Genomic DNA, 19,131 nt, shown 5'->3' with positions numbered 1-19,131 from the left:
TGTACCGGTACCCCTGTATATAGCCTCCACATTGACTCTGTACCGGTACCCCCTGTATATAGCCTCCACATTGACTCTGTACCGGTACCCCCTGTATATAGCCTCCACATTGACTCTGTACCAGTACCCCCTGTATATAGCCTCTCCACATTGACTCTGTACCACCCCTGTATATAGCCTCCACATTGATTCTGTACCGGTACCTGTATATAGCCTCCACATTGACTCTGTACTGGTACCCCCTGTATATAGCCTCCACATTGACTCTGTACCGGTACCCCTGTATATAACCTCCACATTGACTCTGTACCAGTACCCCCTGTATATAGTCTCCACATTGACTCTGTACCGTAACACCCTGTATATAGCCTCCACATTGACTCTGTACCAGTACCCCCTGTATATAGCCTCCACATTGACTCTGTACCGCTACGCCCTGTATATAGCCTCCACATTGACTCTGTACCGGTACCCCCTGTATATAGCCTCCACATTGACTCTGTACCAGTACCCCCTGTATATAGCCTCCACATTGACTCTGTACCAGTACCCCCTGTATATAGCCTCCACATTGACTCTGTACCGGTACCCCTGTATATAGCCTCCACATTGACTCTGTACCGGTACCCCTGTATATAGCCTCCACAATGACTCTGTACCGGTACCCCCTGTATATAGCCTCCACATTGACTCTGTACCGTACCCCCTGTATATAGCCTCCACATTGACTCTGTACCGGTACCCCCTGTATATAGCCTCCACATTGACTCTGTACCAGTACCCCTGTATATAGCCTCCACATTGACTCTGTACTGGTACCCCCTGTATATAGCCTCCACATTGACTCTGTACAGTACCCCTGTATATAGTCTCCACATTGACTCTGTACCAGTACCCCTGTATATAGTCTCCACATTGACTCTGTACCAGTAACACCCTGTATATAGCCTCCACATTGACTGTACCGGTACCCCCTGTATATAGCCTCCACATTGACTCTGTACCAGTAACCCCTGTATATAGCCTCCACATTGACTCTGTACCAGTACCACCTGTATATAGCCTCCACATTGACTCTGTACCGGTACCCCCTGTATATAGCCTCCACATTGACTCTGTACCGGTACCCCCTGTATATAGTCTCCACATTGACTCTGTACCAGTACCCCTGTATATAGCCTCCACATTGACTCTGTACCAGTACCCCTGTATATAGCCTCCACATTGACTCTGTACCGGTACCCCTGTATATAGCCTGCACATTGACTCTGTACCGGTACCCCTGTATATAGCCTCCACAATGACTCTGTACCGTACCCCCTGTATATAACCTCCACATTGACTCTGTACCGTACCCCTGTATATAGCCTCCACATTGACTCTGTACCGGTACCCCCTGTATATAGCCTCCACATTGACTCTGTACCGGTACCCCTGTATATAGCCTCCACATTGACTCTGTACCGGTACCCCCTGTATATAGCCTCCACATTGACTCTGTACCGGTACCCCCTGTATATAACCTCCACATTGACTCTGTACCAGTACCCCCTGTATATAGTCTCCACATTGACTCTGTACCGTAACACCCTGTATATAGCCTCCACATTGACTGTACCAGTACCCCTGTATATAGCCTCCACATTGACTCTGTACCGGTACCCCTGTATATAGCCTCACATTGACTCTGTACCGGTACCCCCTGTATATAGCCTCCACATTGACTCTGTACCGTAACACCCTGTATATAGCCTCCACATTGACTCTGTACCGGTACCCCCTGTATATAGCCTCCACATTGACTCTGTACCAGTACCCCCTGTATATAGCCTCCACATTGACTCTGTACCGGTACCCCTGTATATAGCCTGCACATTGACTCTGTACCGGTACCCCCTGTATATAGCCTCCACATTGACTCTGTACCAGTACCCCTGTATATAGCCTCCACATTGACTCTGTACTGGTACCCCTGTATATAGCCTCCACATTGACTCTGTACTGGTACCCCCTGTATATAGCCTGCACATTGACTCTGTACCAGTACCCCTGTATATAGCCTCCACATTGACTCTGTACCAGTACCCCCTGTATATAGCCTCCACATTGACTCTGTACCGGTACCCCCTGTATATAGCCTCTCCACATACCCCCTGATATAGCTCTGTACTAACAGGTACCCCCTGTATATAGCCTCACATTGACTCTGTACCAGTACCCCCTGTATATAGCCTCCACATTGACTCTGTACCGTACCCCTGTATATAGTCTCCACATTGACTCTGTACCGTACCCCCTGTATATAGTCCTCCACAATGACTCTGTACCGGTACCCCTGTATATAGCCTCCACATTGACTCTGTACCGGTACCCCCTGTATATAGCCTCCACATTGACTCAGTACCGCAGTACCCCTGTATATAGCCTCCACATTGACTCTGTACCGGTACCCCCTGTATATAGCTCCACATTGACTCTGTACTGGTATCCCCTGTATATAGCCTCCACATTGACTCTGTATCGGTACCCCCTGTATATAACCTCCACATTGACTCTGTACCAGTACCCCCTGTATATAGCCTCCACATTGACTCTGTACCGGTACCCCCTGTATATAGCCTCCACATTGACTCAGTACCAGGTACCCCCTGTATATAGCCTTCACATTGACTCAGTACCGGTACCCCCTGTATATAGCCTCCACATTGACTCTGTACCGTACCCCCTGTATATAGCCTCCACATTGACTCTGTACCGTACCCCTGTATATAGCCTCCACATTGACTCTGTACCGGTACCCCCTGTATATAGCTCACATTGACTCAGTACCAGTACCCCCTGTATATAGCCTGCACATTGACTCTGTACCGGTACCCCCTGTATATAGCCTCCACATTGACTCTGTACAGGTACCCCCTGTATATAGCCTCACATTGACTCTGTACCAGTACCCCTGTATATAGCCTCCACATTGACTCTGTACTGGTACCATCTGTATATAGTCTCCACATTGACTCTGTACTGGTATCCCCTGTATATAGCCTCCACATTGACTCTGTATCGGTACCCCTGTATACAGCCTCCACATTGACTCTTGTACCGGTACCCCCTGTATATAGCCTCCACATTGACTCTGTACCGGTACCCCCTGTATATAGCCTCATTACTAACAGGTACCCCCTGTATATAGCCTCATTACTAACAGGTACCCCCTGTATATAGCCTCATTACTAACCGGTACCCCCTGTATATAGCCTCCACATTGACTCTGTACCGGTACCCCCTGTATATAGTCTCCACATTGACTCAGTACCGGTACCCCCTGTATATAGTCTCCACATTGACTCAGTACCGGTACCCCCTGTATATAGCCTCCACATTGACTCAGTACCGGTACCCCCTGTATATAGCCTCCACATTGACTCAGTACCGGTACCCCCTGTATATAGCCTCCACATTGACTCAGTACCGGTACCCCCTGTATATAGTCTCCATATTGACTCTGTACTGGTATCCCCTGTATATAGCCTCCACATTGACTCTGTATCGGTACCCCCTGTATACAGCCTCCACATTGACTCAGTACCGGTACCCCCTGTATATAGCCTCCACATTGACTCTGTACCGGTACCCCCTGTATATAGCCTCCACATTGACTCAGTACCGGTACCCCCTGTATATAGCCTTCACATTGACTCAGTACCGGTACCCCCTGTATATAGTCTCCACATTGACTCTGTACCAGTACCCCCTGTATATAGCCTCCACATTGACTCAGTACCGGTACCCCCTGTATATAGCCTCCACATTGACTCAGTACCGGTACCCCCTGTATATAGCCTCCACATTGACTCAGTACCGGTACCCCCCTGTATATAGCCTCCACATTGACTCTGTACCGGTACCCCCTGTATATAGTCTCCACATTGACTCAGTACCGGTACCCCCTGTATATAGCCTCCACATTGACTCAGTACCGGTACCCCCTGTATATAGCCTCCACATTGACTCTGTACCGGTACCCCCTGTATATAGCCTTCACATTGACTCTGTACCGGTACACCCTGTATATAGCCTCCACAATGACTCTGTACCAGTACCCCCTGTATATAGTCTCCATATTGACTCTGTACTGGTATCCCCTGTATATAGCCTCCACATTGACTCTGTATCAGTACCCCCTGTATACAGCCTCCACATTGACTCAGTACCGGTACCCCCTGTATATAGTCTCCACATTGACTCTGTACCAGTACCCCCTGTATATAGCCTCCACATTGACTCAGTACCGGTACCCCCTGTATATAGCCTCCACATTGACTCAGTACCGGTACCCCCTGTATATAGCCTCCACATTGACTCAGTACCGGTACCCCCTGTATATAGCCTCCACATTGACTCTGTACCGGTACCCCTTGTATATAGTCTCCACATTGACTCAGTACCGGTACCCCCTGTATATAGCCTCCACATTGACTCAGTACCGGTACCCCCTGTATATAGCCTCCACATTGACTCTGTACCGGTACCCCCTGTATATAGCCTTCACATTGACTCTGTACCGGTACACCCTGTATATAGCCTCCACAATGACTCTGTACCAGTACCCCCTGTATATAGTCTCCATATTGACTCTGTACTGGTATCCCCTGTATATAGCCTCCACATTGACTCTGTATCAGTACCCCCTGTATACAGCCTCCACATTGACTCAGTACCGGTACCCCCTGTATATAGCCTCCACATTGACTCTGTACCGGTACCCCCTGTATATAGCCTAAGGTCTAGTACACCGGTTGTATTCAGCATTTCACTGTGAGGTCTACTACTACACCTGTTGTATTCAGCATTTCACTGTAAGGTCTACTACACCTGTTGTATTCAGCATTTCACTGTGAGGTCTACTACTACACCTGTTGTATTCAGCATTTCACTGTGAGGTCTAGTACACCTGTTGTATTCAGCATTTCACTGTGAGGTCTACTGTTGTATTCAGCATTTCACTGTAAGGTCTACTGTTGTATTCAGCATTTCACTGTAAGGTCTACTGATGTATTCAGCATTTCACTGTAAGGTCTACTACACCTGTTGTATTCAGCATTTCACTGTAAGGTCTACTACACCTGTTGTATTCAGCATTTCACTGTAAGGTCTACTACACCTGTTGTATTCAGCATTTCACTGTAAGGTCTACTACACCTGTTGTATTCAGCATTTCACTGTAAAGTCTACTACACCTGTTGTATTCAGCATTTCACTGTAAGGTCAGCTACACCTGTTGTATTCAGCATTTCACTGTAAGGTCTACTACACCTGTTGTATTCAGCATTTCACTGTAAGGTCAGCTACACCTGTTGTATTCAGCATTTCACTGTAAGGTCTACTACACCTGTTGTATTCAGCATTTCACTGTGAGGTCTACTACACCTGTTGTATTCAGCATGTCACTGTGAGGTCTACTACACCTGTTGTATTCAGCATTTTATTAGACCAGGCATATAGCCAATATGCTGTGATAATGTATTAGACCAGGCATATAGCCAATATGCTGTGATAATGTATTAGACCAGGCATATAGCCAATATGCTGTGATAATGTATTAGACCAGGCATATAGCCAATATGCTGTGATAATGTATTAGACCAGGCATAAAGCCAATAGGATGTGATAATGTATTAGACCAGGCATATAGCCAATAGGATGTGATAATGTATTAGACCAGGCATATAGGCAATATGCTGTGATAATGTATTAGGGAAGGCATATAGCCATTAGGATGTGATAATGTATTAGGGAAGGCATATAGCCATTAGGATGTGATAATGTATTAGGGAAGGCATATAGCCATTAGGATGTGATAATGTATTAGGGCTACTACACAAACATCATTCTTACGAAACTGTTTTTATTCGGTTAAAGTTATATATTTTTAAGTCATGTTTTTAAAAAGATTCTGAGCGGTAGATCTCGGCTTGCTTCTTGACTGTGAAAGTGATCTTGAGTCGTAAAAGGTTGGCGACCGCCGCCATGGACAATATAACAGTGTGTGATCTGTATCGCCGTAGATACATACCTTCACCAGGCCCAAGTCGATCTCCAGAACATTAGCCAGCTGGAACAGAACAACCAGAGGATGAGGATCAAGACCAAATGGGACTGAAATCACTTTAATCAAGTCAATAAGAAAACACACCAATAAACAACATGTTTAAATAATTAATTTAATAATTAAATAATTATCCTTATATTTTATTAGCTTTATTTGAATGCTCCTACGGTATGAAATGTAATATGATCAAGACCTGGACGGTCTAACGAGGCTGAGACATAATATTATTTCACCTACCTCTGACACATTAGTCTGCTCGTCGATGGAAACAAATATTTTGTACAAAAGGGTTTCAAAGTAGTCTCCCTGGACCCTGTTCATCACGAAGCCTTCCAGGGGGGGCACTGGGAAACACAGTAATGTATTCATTAATAGATAATATATAATATCTCCCTGGACCCTGTTCATCACGAAGCCTTCCAGGGGGGGCACTGGGAAACACAGTAATGTATTCATTAATAGATCATATATAATATTAAATAATAAAATAATTACAAAGCCTTCCGGGGGGGGGGGGGCTGGGAGAGAGATGGAGCGCAACAAAAATACATAAAGGGTTGTCAATGGCAACCGACCGGGAAGTGAACAACCAACACTCAGCCCTCAGCCAGTTATAGACGGTAATGTTGTGGGGCCTCTTCAGAGCCCTCAGCCAGTTATAGATGGTAATGTTGTGGGGCCTCTTCACAGCCCTCAGCCAGTTATAGATGGTAATGTTGTGGGGCCTCTACACAGCCCTCAGCCAGTTATAGATGGTAATGTTGTGGGGCCTCTTCACAGCCCTCAGCCCTCAGCCAGTTATAGATGGTAATGTTGTGGGGCCTCTACACAGCCCTCAGCCAGTTATAGATGGTAATGTTGTGGGGCCTCTTCACAGCCCTCAGCCCTCAGCCAGTTATAGATGGTAATGTTGTGGGGCCTCTACACAGCCCTCAGCCAGTTATAGATGGTAATGTTGTGGGGCCTCTTCAGAGCCCTCAGCCAGTTATAGATGGTAATGTTGTGGGGCCTCTTCACAGCCCTCAGCCAGTTATAGATGGTAATGTTGTGGGGCCTCTTCACAGCCCTCAGCCAGTTATAGATGGTAATGTTGTGGGGCCTCTACACAGCCCTCAGCCCTCAGCCAGTTATAGATGGTAATGTTGTGGGGCCTCTACACAGCCCTCAGCCAGTTATAGATGGTAATGTTGTGGGGCCTCTTAACAGCCCTCAGCCCTCAGCCAGTTATAGACGGTAATGTTGTGGGGCCTCAGCCAGTTATAGACGGTAATGTTTTGGGGACTCTACACAGCCCTCAGCCCTCAGCCAGTTATAGACGGTAATGTTGTGGGGCCTCTTCACAGCCCTCAGCCAGTTATAGATGGTAATGTTGTGGGGCCTCTTCACAGCCCTCAGACAGTTATAGATGGTAATGTTGTGGGGCCTCTACACAGCCCTCAGCCAGTTATAGACGGTAATGTTGTGGGGCCTCTTCAGAGCCCTCAGCCAGTTATAGATGGTAATGTTGTGGGGCCTCTTCACAGCCCTCAGCCAGTTATAGATGGTAATGTTGTGGGGCCTCTACACAGCCCTCAGCCAGTTATAGATGGTAATGTTGTGGGGCCTCTTGACAGCCCTCAGCCAGTTATAGATGGTAATGTTGTGGGGCCTCTTCACAGCCCTCAGCCCTCAGCCAGTTATAGATGGTAATGTTGTGGGGCCTCTACACAGCCCTCAGCCAGTTATAGATGGTAATGTTGTGGGGCCTCTTCACAGCCCTCAGCCCTCAGCCAGTTATAGATGGTAATGTTGTGGGGCCTCTTCACAGCCCTCAGACAGTTATAGATGGTAATGTTGTGGGGCCTCTACACAGCCCTCAGCCAGTTATAGATGGTAATGTTGTGGGGCCTCTTCACAGCCCTCAGACAGTTATAGATGGTAATGTTGTGGGGCCTCTACACAGCCCTCAGCCAGTTATAGATGGTAATGTTGTGGAGCCTCTCAGCCAGTTATAGATGCCCACAGCCCTCAGCCAGTTATAGATTATAGATGGTTAATGTTGTTGGGGGCCTCTTCACAGCCCTCAGCCCTCAGCCAGTTATAGATGGTAATGTTGTGGGGCCTCTACAGCCCCTCAGCCAGTTATAGATGGTAATGTTGTGGGGCCTCTTCACAGCCCTCAGCCCTCAGCCAGTTATAGACCCTCAGCCAGTTATAGATGGTAATGTTGTGGGGCCTCTTCACAGCCCTCAGCCCTCACCAGTTATAGATGGTAATGTTGTGGGGCCTCTTCACAGCCCTCAGCCAGTTATAGATGGTAATGTTGTGGGGCCTCTTCACAGCCCTCAGACAGTTATAGATGGTAATGTTGTGGGGCCTCTACACAGCCCTCAGCCAGTTATAGATGGTAATGTTGTGGGGCCTCTTCAGAGCCCTCAGCCAGTTATAGATGGTAATGTTGTGGGGCCTCTTCACAGCCCTCAGCCAGTTATAGATGGTAATGTTGTGGGGCCTCTTCACAGCCCTCAGCCAGTTATAGATGGTAATGTTGTGGGGCCTCTACACAGCCCTCAGCCCTCAGCCAGTTATAGATGGTAATGTTGTGGGGCCTCTACACAGCCCTCAGCCAGTTATAGATGGTAATGTTGTGGGGCCTCTTCACAGCCCTCAGCCCTCAGCCAGTTATAGACGGTAATGTTGTGGGGCCTCAGCCAGTTATAGACGGTAATGTTTTGGGGCCTCTACACAGCCCTCAGCCCTCAGCCAGTTATAGACGGTAATGTTGTGGGGCCTCTTCACAGCCCTCAGCCAGTTATAGATGGTAATGTTGTGGGGCCTCTTCACAGCCCTCAGCCAGTTATAGATGGTAATGTTGTGGGGCCTCTTCACAGCCCTCAGCCAGTTATAGATGGTAATGTTGTGGGGCCTCTACACAGCCCTCAGCCCTCAGCCAGTTATAGATGGTAATGTTGTGGGGCCTCTACACAGCCCTCAGCCCTCAGCCAGTTATAGATGGTAATGTTGTGGGCCTCAGCCAGTTATAGACGGTAATGTTGTGGGGCCTCTACACAGCCCTCAGCCAGTTATAGATGGTAATGTTGTGGGGCCTCTACACAGCCCTCAGCCAGTTATAGATGGTAATGTTGTGGGGCCTCTACACAGCCCTCAGCCCTCAGCCAGTTATAGATGGTAATGTTGTGGGGCCTCTACACAGCCCTCAGCCCTCAGCCAGTTATAGATGGTAATGTTGTGGGGCCTCTTCACAGCCCTCAGCCAGTTATAGATGGTAATGTTGTGGGGCCTCTTCACAGCCCTCAGCCAGTTATAGATGGTAATGTTGTGGGGCCTCTACACAGCCCTCAGCTCTCAGCCAGTTATAGATGGTAATGTTGTGGGGCCTCTACACAGCCCTCAGCCAGTTATAGATGGTAATGTTGTGGGGCCTCTACACAGCCCTCAGCCAGTTATATATGGTAATGTTGTGGGGCCTCTTCACAGCCCTCAGCCAGTTATATATGGTAATGTTGTGGGGCCTCTACACAGCCCTCAGCCAGTTATAGATGGTAATGTTGTGGGGCCTCTACACAGCCCTCAGCCAGTTATAGATGGTAATGTTTTGGGGCCTCTTCACAGCCCTCAGCCAGTTATAGATGGTAATGTTGTGGGGCCTCTTCACAGACCCAAATGTTTCTCCTTGCCCTCCATTATCTGATTTAGATCAAGGAGCTGCTGCCATTACACATGATCCTCGCTACCATTGCCCATGATCCCCGTGACCATTACCCATGATCCCCACTACCATTGCCCATGATCTCTGTGACCATTACCCATGATCCCCACTACCATTGCCCATGATCCCCGCTGTCATTACCCATGATCCATGTGACCATTACCCATGATCCCCGCTACCATTACCCATGATCCCAGCTTCCATTACCCATGAACCCCGCTGCCATTACCCATGATCCCTGTTGCCATTACCCATGATCCCCGCTGCCATTACCCATGATCCCCGCTGCCATCACCCATAATCCCCGCTGCCATTACCCACGATCCCCGTGACCATCACCCATGATCCCCGCTGCCATCACCCATGATCCCCGCTGCCATTACCCATGATCCCCGCTGCCATTACCCATGATCCCCGCTGCCATTACCCATGATCCTCGCTGCCATCACCCATGATCCCCGATGCCATTACTCATGATCCCTGCTGACACACCGCCCCAGACCATGACGGACCCTCCACCTCCAAATCGATCCCGCTCCAGAGTACAGACCTCGGTGTAACGATCATTCCTTTGATGATATTGGCGAATCCGACCAGCACCCGTGGTGAGACAAAACCACGACTCGGGCAGTGAAGAGCACTTTTTGACAGTCCTGTCTGGTCCAACGACGGTGGGTTTGTGCCCATAGGCAACGTTGTTGCCGGTGATGTCTGGTGAGGACCTGCCTTAAGTCTACAAGCCCTCAGTCCAGCCTCTCTCAGCCTATTGCAGACAGTTTGAGCACGGATGGAGGGATTGTGCTTTCCTGGTGTAACTCGGGCAGTTGTTGTTGCCATCCTGTACCTGTCCCGCAGGTGTGATGTTCAGATGTACCGATCCTGTGCAGTTGTTACACGTGGTCTGCCACTGCGAGGACAATCAGCTGTCCGTCCTGTCTCCCTGTAGCGCTGTCTTAGGCATCTCACAGTACAGACATTGCAATTTATTGCCCTGGCCACATCTGCAGTCCTCATGCCTCCTTGCAGCATGCCTAAGGCATCTTTCTTTTGGTGTTTTTCAGAGTCAGTAGAAAGGCCTCTTTAGTGTCCTAAATTATCATAACTGTGACCTTAATTGCCTACAGTCTGTAAGCTGTTCGTGTCTTAATCGTTCCACCGGTGCAGGTTCATTGTTTATGGTTCATTGAACAAGCACTTTCTTTGTTGAGTTTACCTAGGGGGAAAAATGTTCTTTCTTCCAATGCCTCTGACCTTCTCCCCAACCCATGTTGCCTGAGAGTATGTCGGGAGCTCCTCCAGTTGACTTTCGGGGGCTGAAAGAACGACGTATCCAGGATAATTTGGAGAGTTATGCGACCTCGAAAGCATCATATTCGGTTCACTTCCTGACGTATTTGTGGTTCCCGTCTGTAGGTGTAACCTTCATGCACCAGGATATTCTTTTGAGGCATAAATTCGGTTTCCATTGTTTGTCAGGGACGTCACCGGGAACATGGATTAGTGAGCGTCGCCACTGGGAAGTTGGTGAACAACAATTTCCTCCTCATATTGTAGACCAACAATCGGTGTATAAATTGGCCTAAGCTATTGGTTGCATTTAACACAATGGGTGGTTCATTTTATTGATCTCAAGTATGTCAATGTCAGAGTCTCTTGTCATGTTGGTAATTCATGAAAAAAATATTAATTGTAATGTCTCCAGTCATGTAAAAGGACAAAGAATTGCAGGATTTTTTCATTTATTGTTTTCTCAGACCAGCAAAATACGATTATTTGCAGGTCCCTGTCACCCCCTGGTATTGGGGCCTGAGCCCCTGGTATTGGGGTTTGAGCCCCTGGTTCTGGCGCTCCGGTGAGGTCCCTGTCACCCCCTGGTATTGGGGTCTGAGCCCCTGGTATTGGGGTCTGAGCCCCTGGTATTGGGGTCTGAGCCCCTGGTATTGGGGTCTGAGCCCCTGCTATTGGGGTCTGAGCCCCTGGTTCTGGCACTCCGGTGAGGTCCCTGTCAGCCCCTGGTATTGGGGTCTGAGGCCCTGGTTTAGGCCATATGAAGAGCAGCTATGCATGATGTCATGAAAAGCAGCATAGAGACACATTTTTTCACATTCTTTAATAAGACTCAGGCAATAGGATATACAGCAGGCTTCACAGTTCCCCCGACAAATAGGCCCTACAAGGAAACTCGACATATCTCGACGACGCTTAGTGGGCGAGGGGGTCTGTGCGGGGTGTGGTACCTTCCACAAAGACATGTAAGCGATATACTGTACCACAGCTTTCAGCCAATCACCATTAAGGGCTAGAACCACTCAGTTTATAATGTTGAGTACCTGACATGCAGCTGTCATCAGAGATGGGCACGTCTAGATAGATGTATCCCCTGTTGTACAGACCTGAAGGAGAGAGAAGTCATATTCATGTGAAAACGATGAAAAAGCGCTAAAAAAAAGTATTAGCGCTAAGGAAGCGTTTACTACGTATCACACCAGAATAAGTTCTGTTATGGCACAGCAGAATATGCACCTCTACCCAACATCTTTCCCAATCTTCAATAAACATAGAACAGAGCATAGATGCCCCAACATCTTGCCCATCTTCTCCAGGCTCCCATCTTACTGGTCACTCGACCACCCTCCCCGACACTCCGAAACCCACCCCGACACTCCGACACCCTCCCCGACACTACACTCCGACACCCACCCCGACACTCCGACACCCACCCGACACGCCGACACCCTCCCCGACAATCCGACACCCACCCCGACACTCCGACACCCACTCTGACACTCCGACACCCACCCCGACACCCTCCCCGACACTACACTCCGACACCCACCCCGACACTCCGACACCCACCCGACACGCCGACACCCTCCCGACACTCCGACACCCACCCCGACACTCCCGACACCCACTCCGACACTCCGACACCCTCCCGACACTCCGACACCCACCCCGACACTCCGACACCTACCCCGACACTCCGACACCCTCCCCCGACACTCCGACACCCTCCCGACACTACACTCCGACACCCACCCCGACACTACACTCCGACACCCACCCGACACGCCGACACCCTCCCGACACTCCGACACCCACCCCGACACTCCGACACCCACCCCGACACTCCGACACTCCGACACCCTCCCGACACTCCGACACCCACCCCGACACTCCGACACCTACCCCGACACTCCGACACCCACCCGACACGCCGACACCCTCCCGACACTCCGACACCCACTCCGACACTCCGCCCGACACTCCGACACCCACCCCGACACTCCGACACCCACCCGACACGCCGACACCCTCCCCGACACTCCGACACCCACCCCGACACTCCGACACCCACTCCGACACTCTCCCCGACACTCCGACACCCACCCCGACACTCCGACACCTACCCCGACACTCCGACACCCACCATGACACCCACCCCGACACTCCGACACCCACCCGACACCCACCCCGACACTCCGACACCCACCATGACACCCACCCCGACACTCCGACACCCACCCGACACCCACTCCGACACCCACTCCGACACCCACCCCGACACTCCGCCACCCTCCCCGACACTCCGACACCCACCCCGACACCTACCCCGACACTCCGACACCCACCCCGACACCCTCCCCCCGACACTCCGACACCCACCCCGACACTCCGCCACCCACCCCGACACTCCGACACCCACTCCGACACCCACCCCGACACTCCGCCACCCTCCCGACACTCCGACACCCACCCCGACACCTACCCCGACACTCCGACACCCACCCCCGACACCCTCCCGACACTCCGCCACCCACCCCGACACTCCGACACCCACCCCGACACTCCGCCACCCACCCCTGACACTCCGACACCCACCCCGACACCCACTCCGACACCCACCCCCCGACACTCCGACACCCACCCCGACACCCACCCCGACACCCACTCCGACACCCACTCCGACACCCACCCCGACACCCACTCCGACACCCACTCCGCCACCCACCCCGACACTCAGCCATCCTATAATTTATTCTAACATCTTTCACTACCATTCTAGCTGTCACTCTACCATCCTAGCTGTCACTCACGCTACCATCCTAGCTGTCACTCACGCTACCATCCTAGCTGTCACTCACGCTACCATCCTAGCTGTCACTCACGCTACCATCCTAGCTGTCACTCACGCTACCATCCTAGCTGTCACTCACGCTACCATCCTAGCTGTCACTCACGCTACCATCCTAGCTGTCACTCACGCTACCATCCTAGCTGTCACTCTACCATCCTAGCTGTCACTCTACCATCCTAGCTGTCACTCTACCATCCTAGCTGTCACGCTACCATCCTAGCTGTCACGCTACCATCCTAGCTGTCACTCTGGTACTCTCTTCCATCCTACCTGGTGCTCTCTTCCCTCCTACCTGGTACTCTCTTCCCTCCTACCTGGGACTCTCTTCCCTCCTACCTGGGACTCTCTTCCCTCCTACCTGGGACTCTCTTCCCTCCTACCTGGGACTCCCTTCCCTCCTACCTGGGACTCTCTTCCCTCCTACCTGGGACTCCCTTCCCTCCTACCTGGGACTCCCTTCCCTCCTACCTGGGACTCCCTTCCCTCCTACCTGGGACTCCTTCCCTCCTACCTGGTACTCCTTCCCTCCTACCTGGTACTCTCTTCCCTCCTACCTGGTACTCTCTTCCCTCCTACCTGGTACTCTCTTCCCTCCTACCTGGTACTCTCTTCCCTCCTACCCGGTACTCTCTTCCCTCCTACCTGTTAACCTACCCTCCTACCTGTTAACCTACCCTCCTACCTGTTAACCTACCCTCCTACCTGGTACTCTCTTCCCTCCTACCTGTTAACCTACCCTCCTACCTGTTAACCTACCCTCCTACCTGGTACTCTCTTCCCTCCTACCTGTTAACCTTCCCTCCTACCTGTTAACCTACCCTCCTACCTGGTACTCTCTTCCGTCCTACCTGGTACTCCCTACCCTCCTACCTGGTACTCTCTTCCCTCCTACCTGTTAACCTTCCCTCCTACCTGTTAACCTACCCTCCTACCTGGTACTCTCTTCCGTCCTACCTGGTACTACCTACCCTCCTACCTGGTACTCTCTTCCCTCCTACCTGTTAACCTTCCCTCCTACCTGTTAACCTACCCTCCTACCTGGTACTCTCTCCCGTCCTACCTGGTACTCTCTTCCGTCCTACCTGGTACTCTCTTCCGTCCTACCTGTTAACCTTCCCTCCTACCTGTTAACCTACCCTCCTACCTGGTACTCTCTTCCCTCCTACCTGTTAACCTACCCTCCTACCTGTTAACCTACCCTCCTACCTGGTACTCTCTTCCCTCCTACCTGTTAACCTACCCTCCTACCTGTTAACCTACCCTCCTACCTGGTACTCTCTTCCCTCCTACCTGTTAACCTACCCTCCTACCTGGTACTCTCTTCCCTACCTGGTACTCCCTACCCTCCTACCTGGTACTCTCTTCCCTCCTACCTGTTAACCTTCCCTCCTACCTGTTAACCTACCCTCCTACCTGGTACTCTCTTCCGTCCTACCTGGTACTCTCTTCCGTCCTACCTGTTAACCTTCCCTTCTACCTGTTAACCTACCCTCCTACCTGGTACTCTCTTCCCTCCTACCTGTTAACCTACCCTCCTACCTGTTAATTAACCTACCCTCCTACCTGGTACTCTCTTCCCTCCTACCTGTTAACCTACCCTCCTACCTGTTAACCTACCCTCCTACCTGGTACTCTCTTCCCTCCTACCTGTTAACCTACCCTCCTACCTGGTACTCCCTACCCTCCTACCTGGTACTCTCTTCCCTCCTACCTGGGACTCTCTTCCCTCCTACCTGGGACTCTCTTCCCTCCTACCTGGTACTCCCTTCCTCCTACCTGGTACTCCTTCCCTCCTACCTGGTACTCCCTTCCTCCTACCTGGTACTCCCTTCCCTCCTACCTGGGACTCTCTTCCCTCCTACCTGGGACTCTCTTCCCTCCTACCTGGTACTCTCTTCCCTCCTACCTGGTACTCTCTTCCCTCCTACCTGGTACTCTCTTCCCTCCTACCTGGGACTCTCTTCCCTCCTACCTGGTACTCTCTTCCCTCCTACCTGGTACGCTCTTCCCTCCTACCTGGTACGCTCTTCCCTCATACCTGGTACGCTCTTCCCTCATACCTGGTACGCTCTTCCCTCCTACCTGGTACGCTATTCCCTCCTACCTGTTAACCTACCCTCCCTCCTAACTGGTACTCTCTTCCCTCCTACCTGGGACTCTCTTCCCTCCTACCTGGGACTCTCTTCCCTCCTACCTGGGACTCTCTTCCCTCCTACCTGGGACTCCCTTCCCTCCTACCTGGGACTCCCTTCCCTCCTACCTGGTACTCTCTTCCCTCCTACCTGGTACTCTCTTCCCTCCTACCTGGTACTCTCTTCCCTCCTACCTGGTACTCTCTTCCCTCCTACCTGGTACTCTCTTCCCTCCTACCTGGGACTCTCTTCCCTCCTACCTGGTACTCTCTTCCCTCCTACCTGTTAACCTACCCTCCCTCCTACCTGGTACGCTCTTCCCTCCTACCTGGTACGCTCTTCCCTCCTACCTGGTACGCTCTTCCCTCCTACCTGGTACGCTCTTCCCTCCTACCTGTTAACCTACCCTCCCTCCTAACTGGTACTCTCTTCCCTCCTACCTGGTACTCTCTTCCCTCCTACCCGGTACTCTCTTCCCTCCTACCTGTTAACCTACCCTCCTACCTGTTAACCTACCCTCCTACCTGTTAACCTACCCTCCTACCTGGTACTCTCTTCCCTCCTACCTGTTAACCTACCCTCCTACCTGTTAACCTACCCTCCTACCTGGTACTCTCTTCCCTCCTACCTGTTAACCTTCCCTCCTACCTGTTAACCTACCCTCCTACCTGGTACTCTCTTCCGTCCTACCTGGTACTCCCTACCCTCCTACCTGGTACTCTCTTCCCTCCTACCTGTTAACCTTCCCTCCTACCTGTTAACCTACCCTCCTACCTGGTACTCTCTTCCGTCCTACCTGGTACTCCCTACCCTCCTACCTGGTACTCTCTTCCCTCCTACCTGTTAACCTTCCCTCCTACCTGTTAACCTACCCTCCTACCTGGTACTCTCTTCCCTCCTACCTGTTAACCTACCCTCCTACCTGTTAACCTACCTGGTACTCTCTTCCCTCCTACCTGTTAACCTACCCTCCTACCTGGTACTCTCTTCCGTCCTACCTGGTACTCCCTACCCTCCTACCTGGTACTCTCTTCCCTCCTACCTGTTAACCTTCCCTCCTACCTGTTAACCTACCCTCCTACCTGGTACTCTCTCCCGTCCTACCTGGTACTCTCTTCCGTCCTACCTGGTACTCTCTTCCGTCCTACCTGTTAACCTTCCCTCCTACCTGTTAACCTACCCTCCTACCTGGTACTCTCTTCCCTCCTACCTGTTAACCTACCCTCCTACCTGTTAACCTACCCTCCTACCTGGTACTCTCTTCCCTCCTACCTGTTAACCTACCCTCCTACCTGTTAACCTACCCTCCTACCTGGTACTCTCTTCCCTCCTACCTGTTAACCTACCCTCCTACCTGGTACTCTCTTCCGTCCTACCTGGTACTCCCTACCCTCCTACCTGGTACTCTCTTCCCTCCTACCTGTTAACCTTCCCTCCTACCTGTTAACCTACCCTCCTACCTGGTACTCTCTTCCGTCCTACCTGGTACTCTCTTCCGTCCTACCTGTTAACCTTCCCTCCTACCTGTTAACCTACCCTCCTACCTGGTACTCTCTTCCCTCCTACCTGTTAACCTACCCTCCTACCTGTTAATTAACCTACCCTCCTACCTGGTACTCTCTTCCCTCCTACCTGTTAACCTACCCTCCTACCTGTTAACCTACCCTCCTACCTGGTACTCTCTTCCCTCCTACCTGTTAACCTACCCTCCTACCTGGTACTCCCTACCCTCCTACCTGGTACTCTCTTCCCTCCTACCTGGGACTCTCTTCCTCCTACCTGGGACTCTCTTCCCTCCTACCTGGGACTCTCTTCCTCCTACCTGGTACTCTCTTCCCTCCTACCTGGTACTCCCTTCCCTCCTACCTGGTACTCCCTTCCCTCCTACCTGGGACTCCTTCCCTCCTACCTGGGACTCTCTTCCCTCCTACCTGGGACTCTCTTCCCTCCTACCTGGTACTCTCTTCCCTCCTACCTGGTACTCTCTTCCCTCCTACCTGGTACTCTCTTCCCTCCTACCTGGTACTCTCTTCCCTCCTACCTGGGACTCTCTTCCCTCCTACCTGGTACTCTCTTCCCTCCTACCTGGTACGCTCTTCCCTCATACCTGGTACGCTCTTCCCTCATACCTGGTACGCTCTTCCCTCATACCTGGTAACCTCCTACCTGGTTAACCTATTCCCTCCTACCTGTTAACCTACCCTCCCTCCTAACTGGTACTCTCTTCCCTCCTACCTGGGACTCTCTTCCCTCCTACCTGGGACTCCCTTCCCTCCTACCTGGGACTCCCTTCCCTCCTACCTGGTACTCTCTTCCCTCCTACCTGGTACTCTCTTCCCTCCTACCTGGTACTCTCTTCCCTCCTACCTGGGACTCTCTTCCCTCCTACCTGGGACTCTCTTCCCTCCTACCTGGTACTCTCTTCCCTCCTACCTGTTAACCTACCCTCCCTCCTACCTGGTACGCTCTTCCCTCCTACCTGGTACGCTCTTCCCTCCTACCTGGTACGCTCTTCCCTCCTACCTGGTACGCTCTTCCCTCCTACCTGTTAACCTACCCTCCCTCCTAACTGGTACTCTCTTCCCTCCTACCTGGGACTCTCTTCCCTCCTACCTGGGACTCTCTTCCCTCCTACCTGGGACTCTCTACCTCCTACCTGGGACTCTCTTCCCTCCTACCTGGGACTCCCTTCCCTCCTACCTGGTACTCTCTTCCCTCCTACCTGGTACTCTCTTCCCTCCTACCTGGTACTCTCTTCCCTCCTACCTGGTACTCCCTTCCCTCCTACCTGGTACTCCCTTCCCTCCTACCTGGTACTCCCTTCCCTCATACCTGGTACTCCCTTCCCTCCTACCTGGTACTCCCTTCCCTCCTACCTGGTACTCCCTTCCCTCCTACCTGGTACTCTCTTCCCTCCTACCTGGTACTCTCTTCCCTCCTACCTGGTACTCTCTTCCTCCTACCTGGTACTCTCTTCCCTCCTACCTGGTACTCTCTTCCCTCCTACCTGGTACTCTCTTCCCTCCTACCTGGTACTCTCTTC

The 19,131-nt window shown here is 51.4% G+C and overlaps 1 protein-coding gene across 1 annotated transcript in view; it reads right to left on the bottom strand.

Annotated features, from left to right (window-relative positions):
• Positions 1 to 5,917: 5,917 nt before the first annotated feature.
• LOC115128051 (protein FAM91A1-like) overlaps positions 5,918 to 19,131 on the bottom strand; it is a 45,641-nt gene continuing 32,427 nt past the window's right edge. The window contains exons 10-12 of the mRNA XM_065015885.1: positions 12,149 to 12,211; positions 6,347 to 6,453; positions 5,918 to 6,112 (exon numbers count right to left, since the gene is read on the bottom strand). Coding sequence (XP_064871957.1) covers positions 5,930 to 6,112; positions 6,347 to 6,453; positions 12,149 to 12,211 — 353 coding nt within the window. The 3' untranslated portion in view covers positions 5,918 to 5,929. The remainder of the gene's footprint in view (positions 6,113 to 6,346; positions 6,454 to 12,148; positions 12,212 to 19,131) is intronic.

This window comes from Oncorhynchus nerka, unplaced genomic scaffold, assembly GCF_034236695.1.
Source record: "Oncorhynchus nerka isolate Pitt River unplaced genomic scaffold, Oner_Uvic_2.0 unplaced_scaffold_1232, whole genome shotgun sequence".
Taxonomy (NCBI): Eukaryota; Metazoa; Chordata; class Actinopteri; order Salmoniformes; family Salmonidae; genus Oncorhynchus; species Oncorhynchus nerka.
Note: the sequence above shows the minus strand (reverse complement) of the source record. Positions and strands in the feature narration are given on the sequence as shown.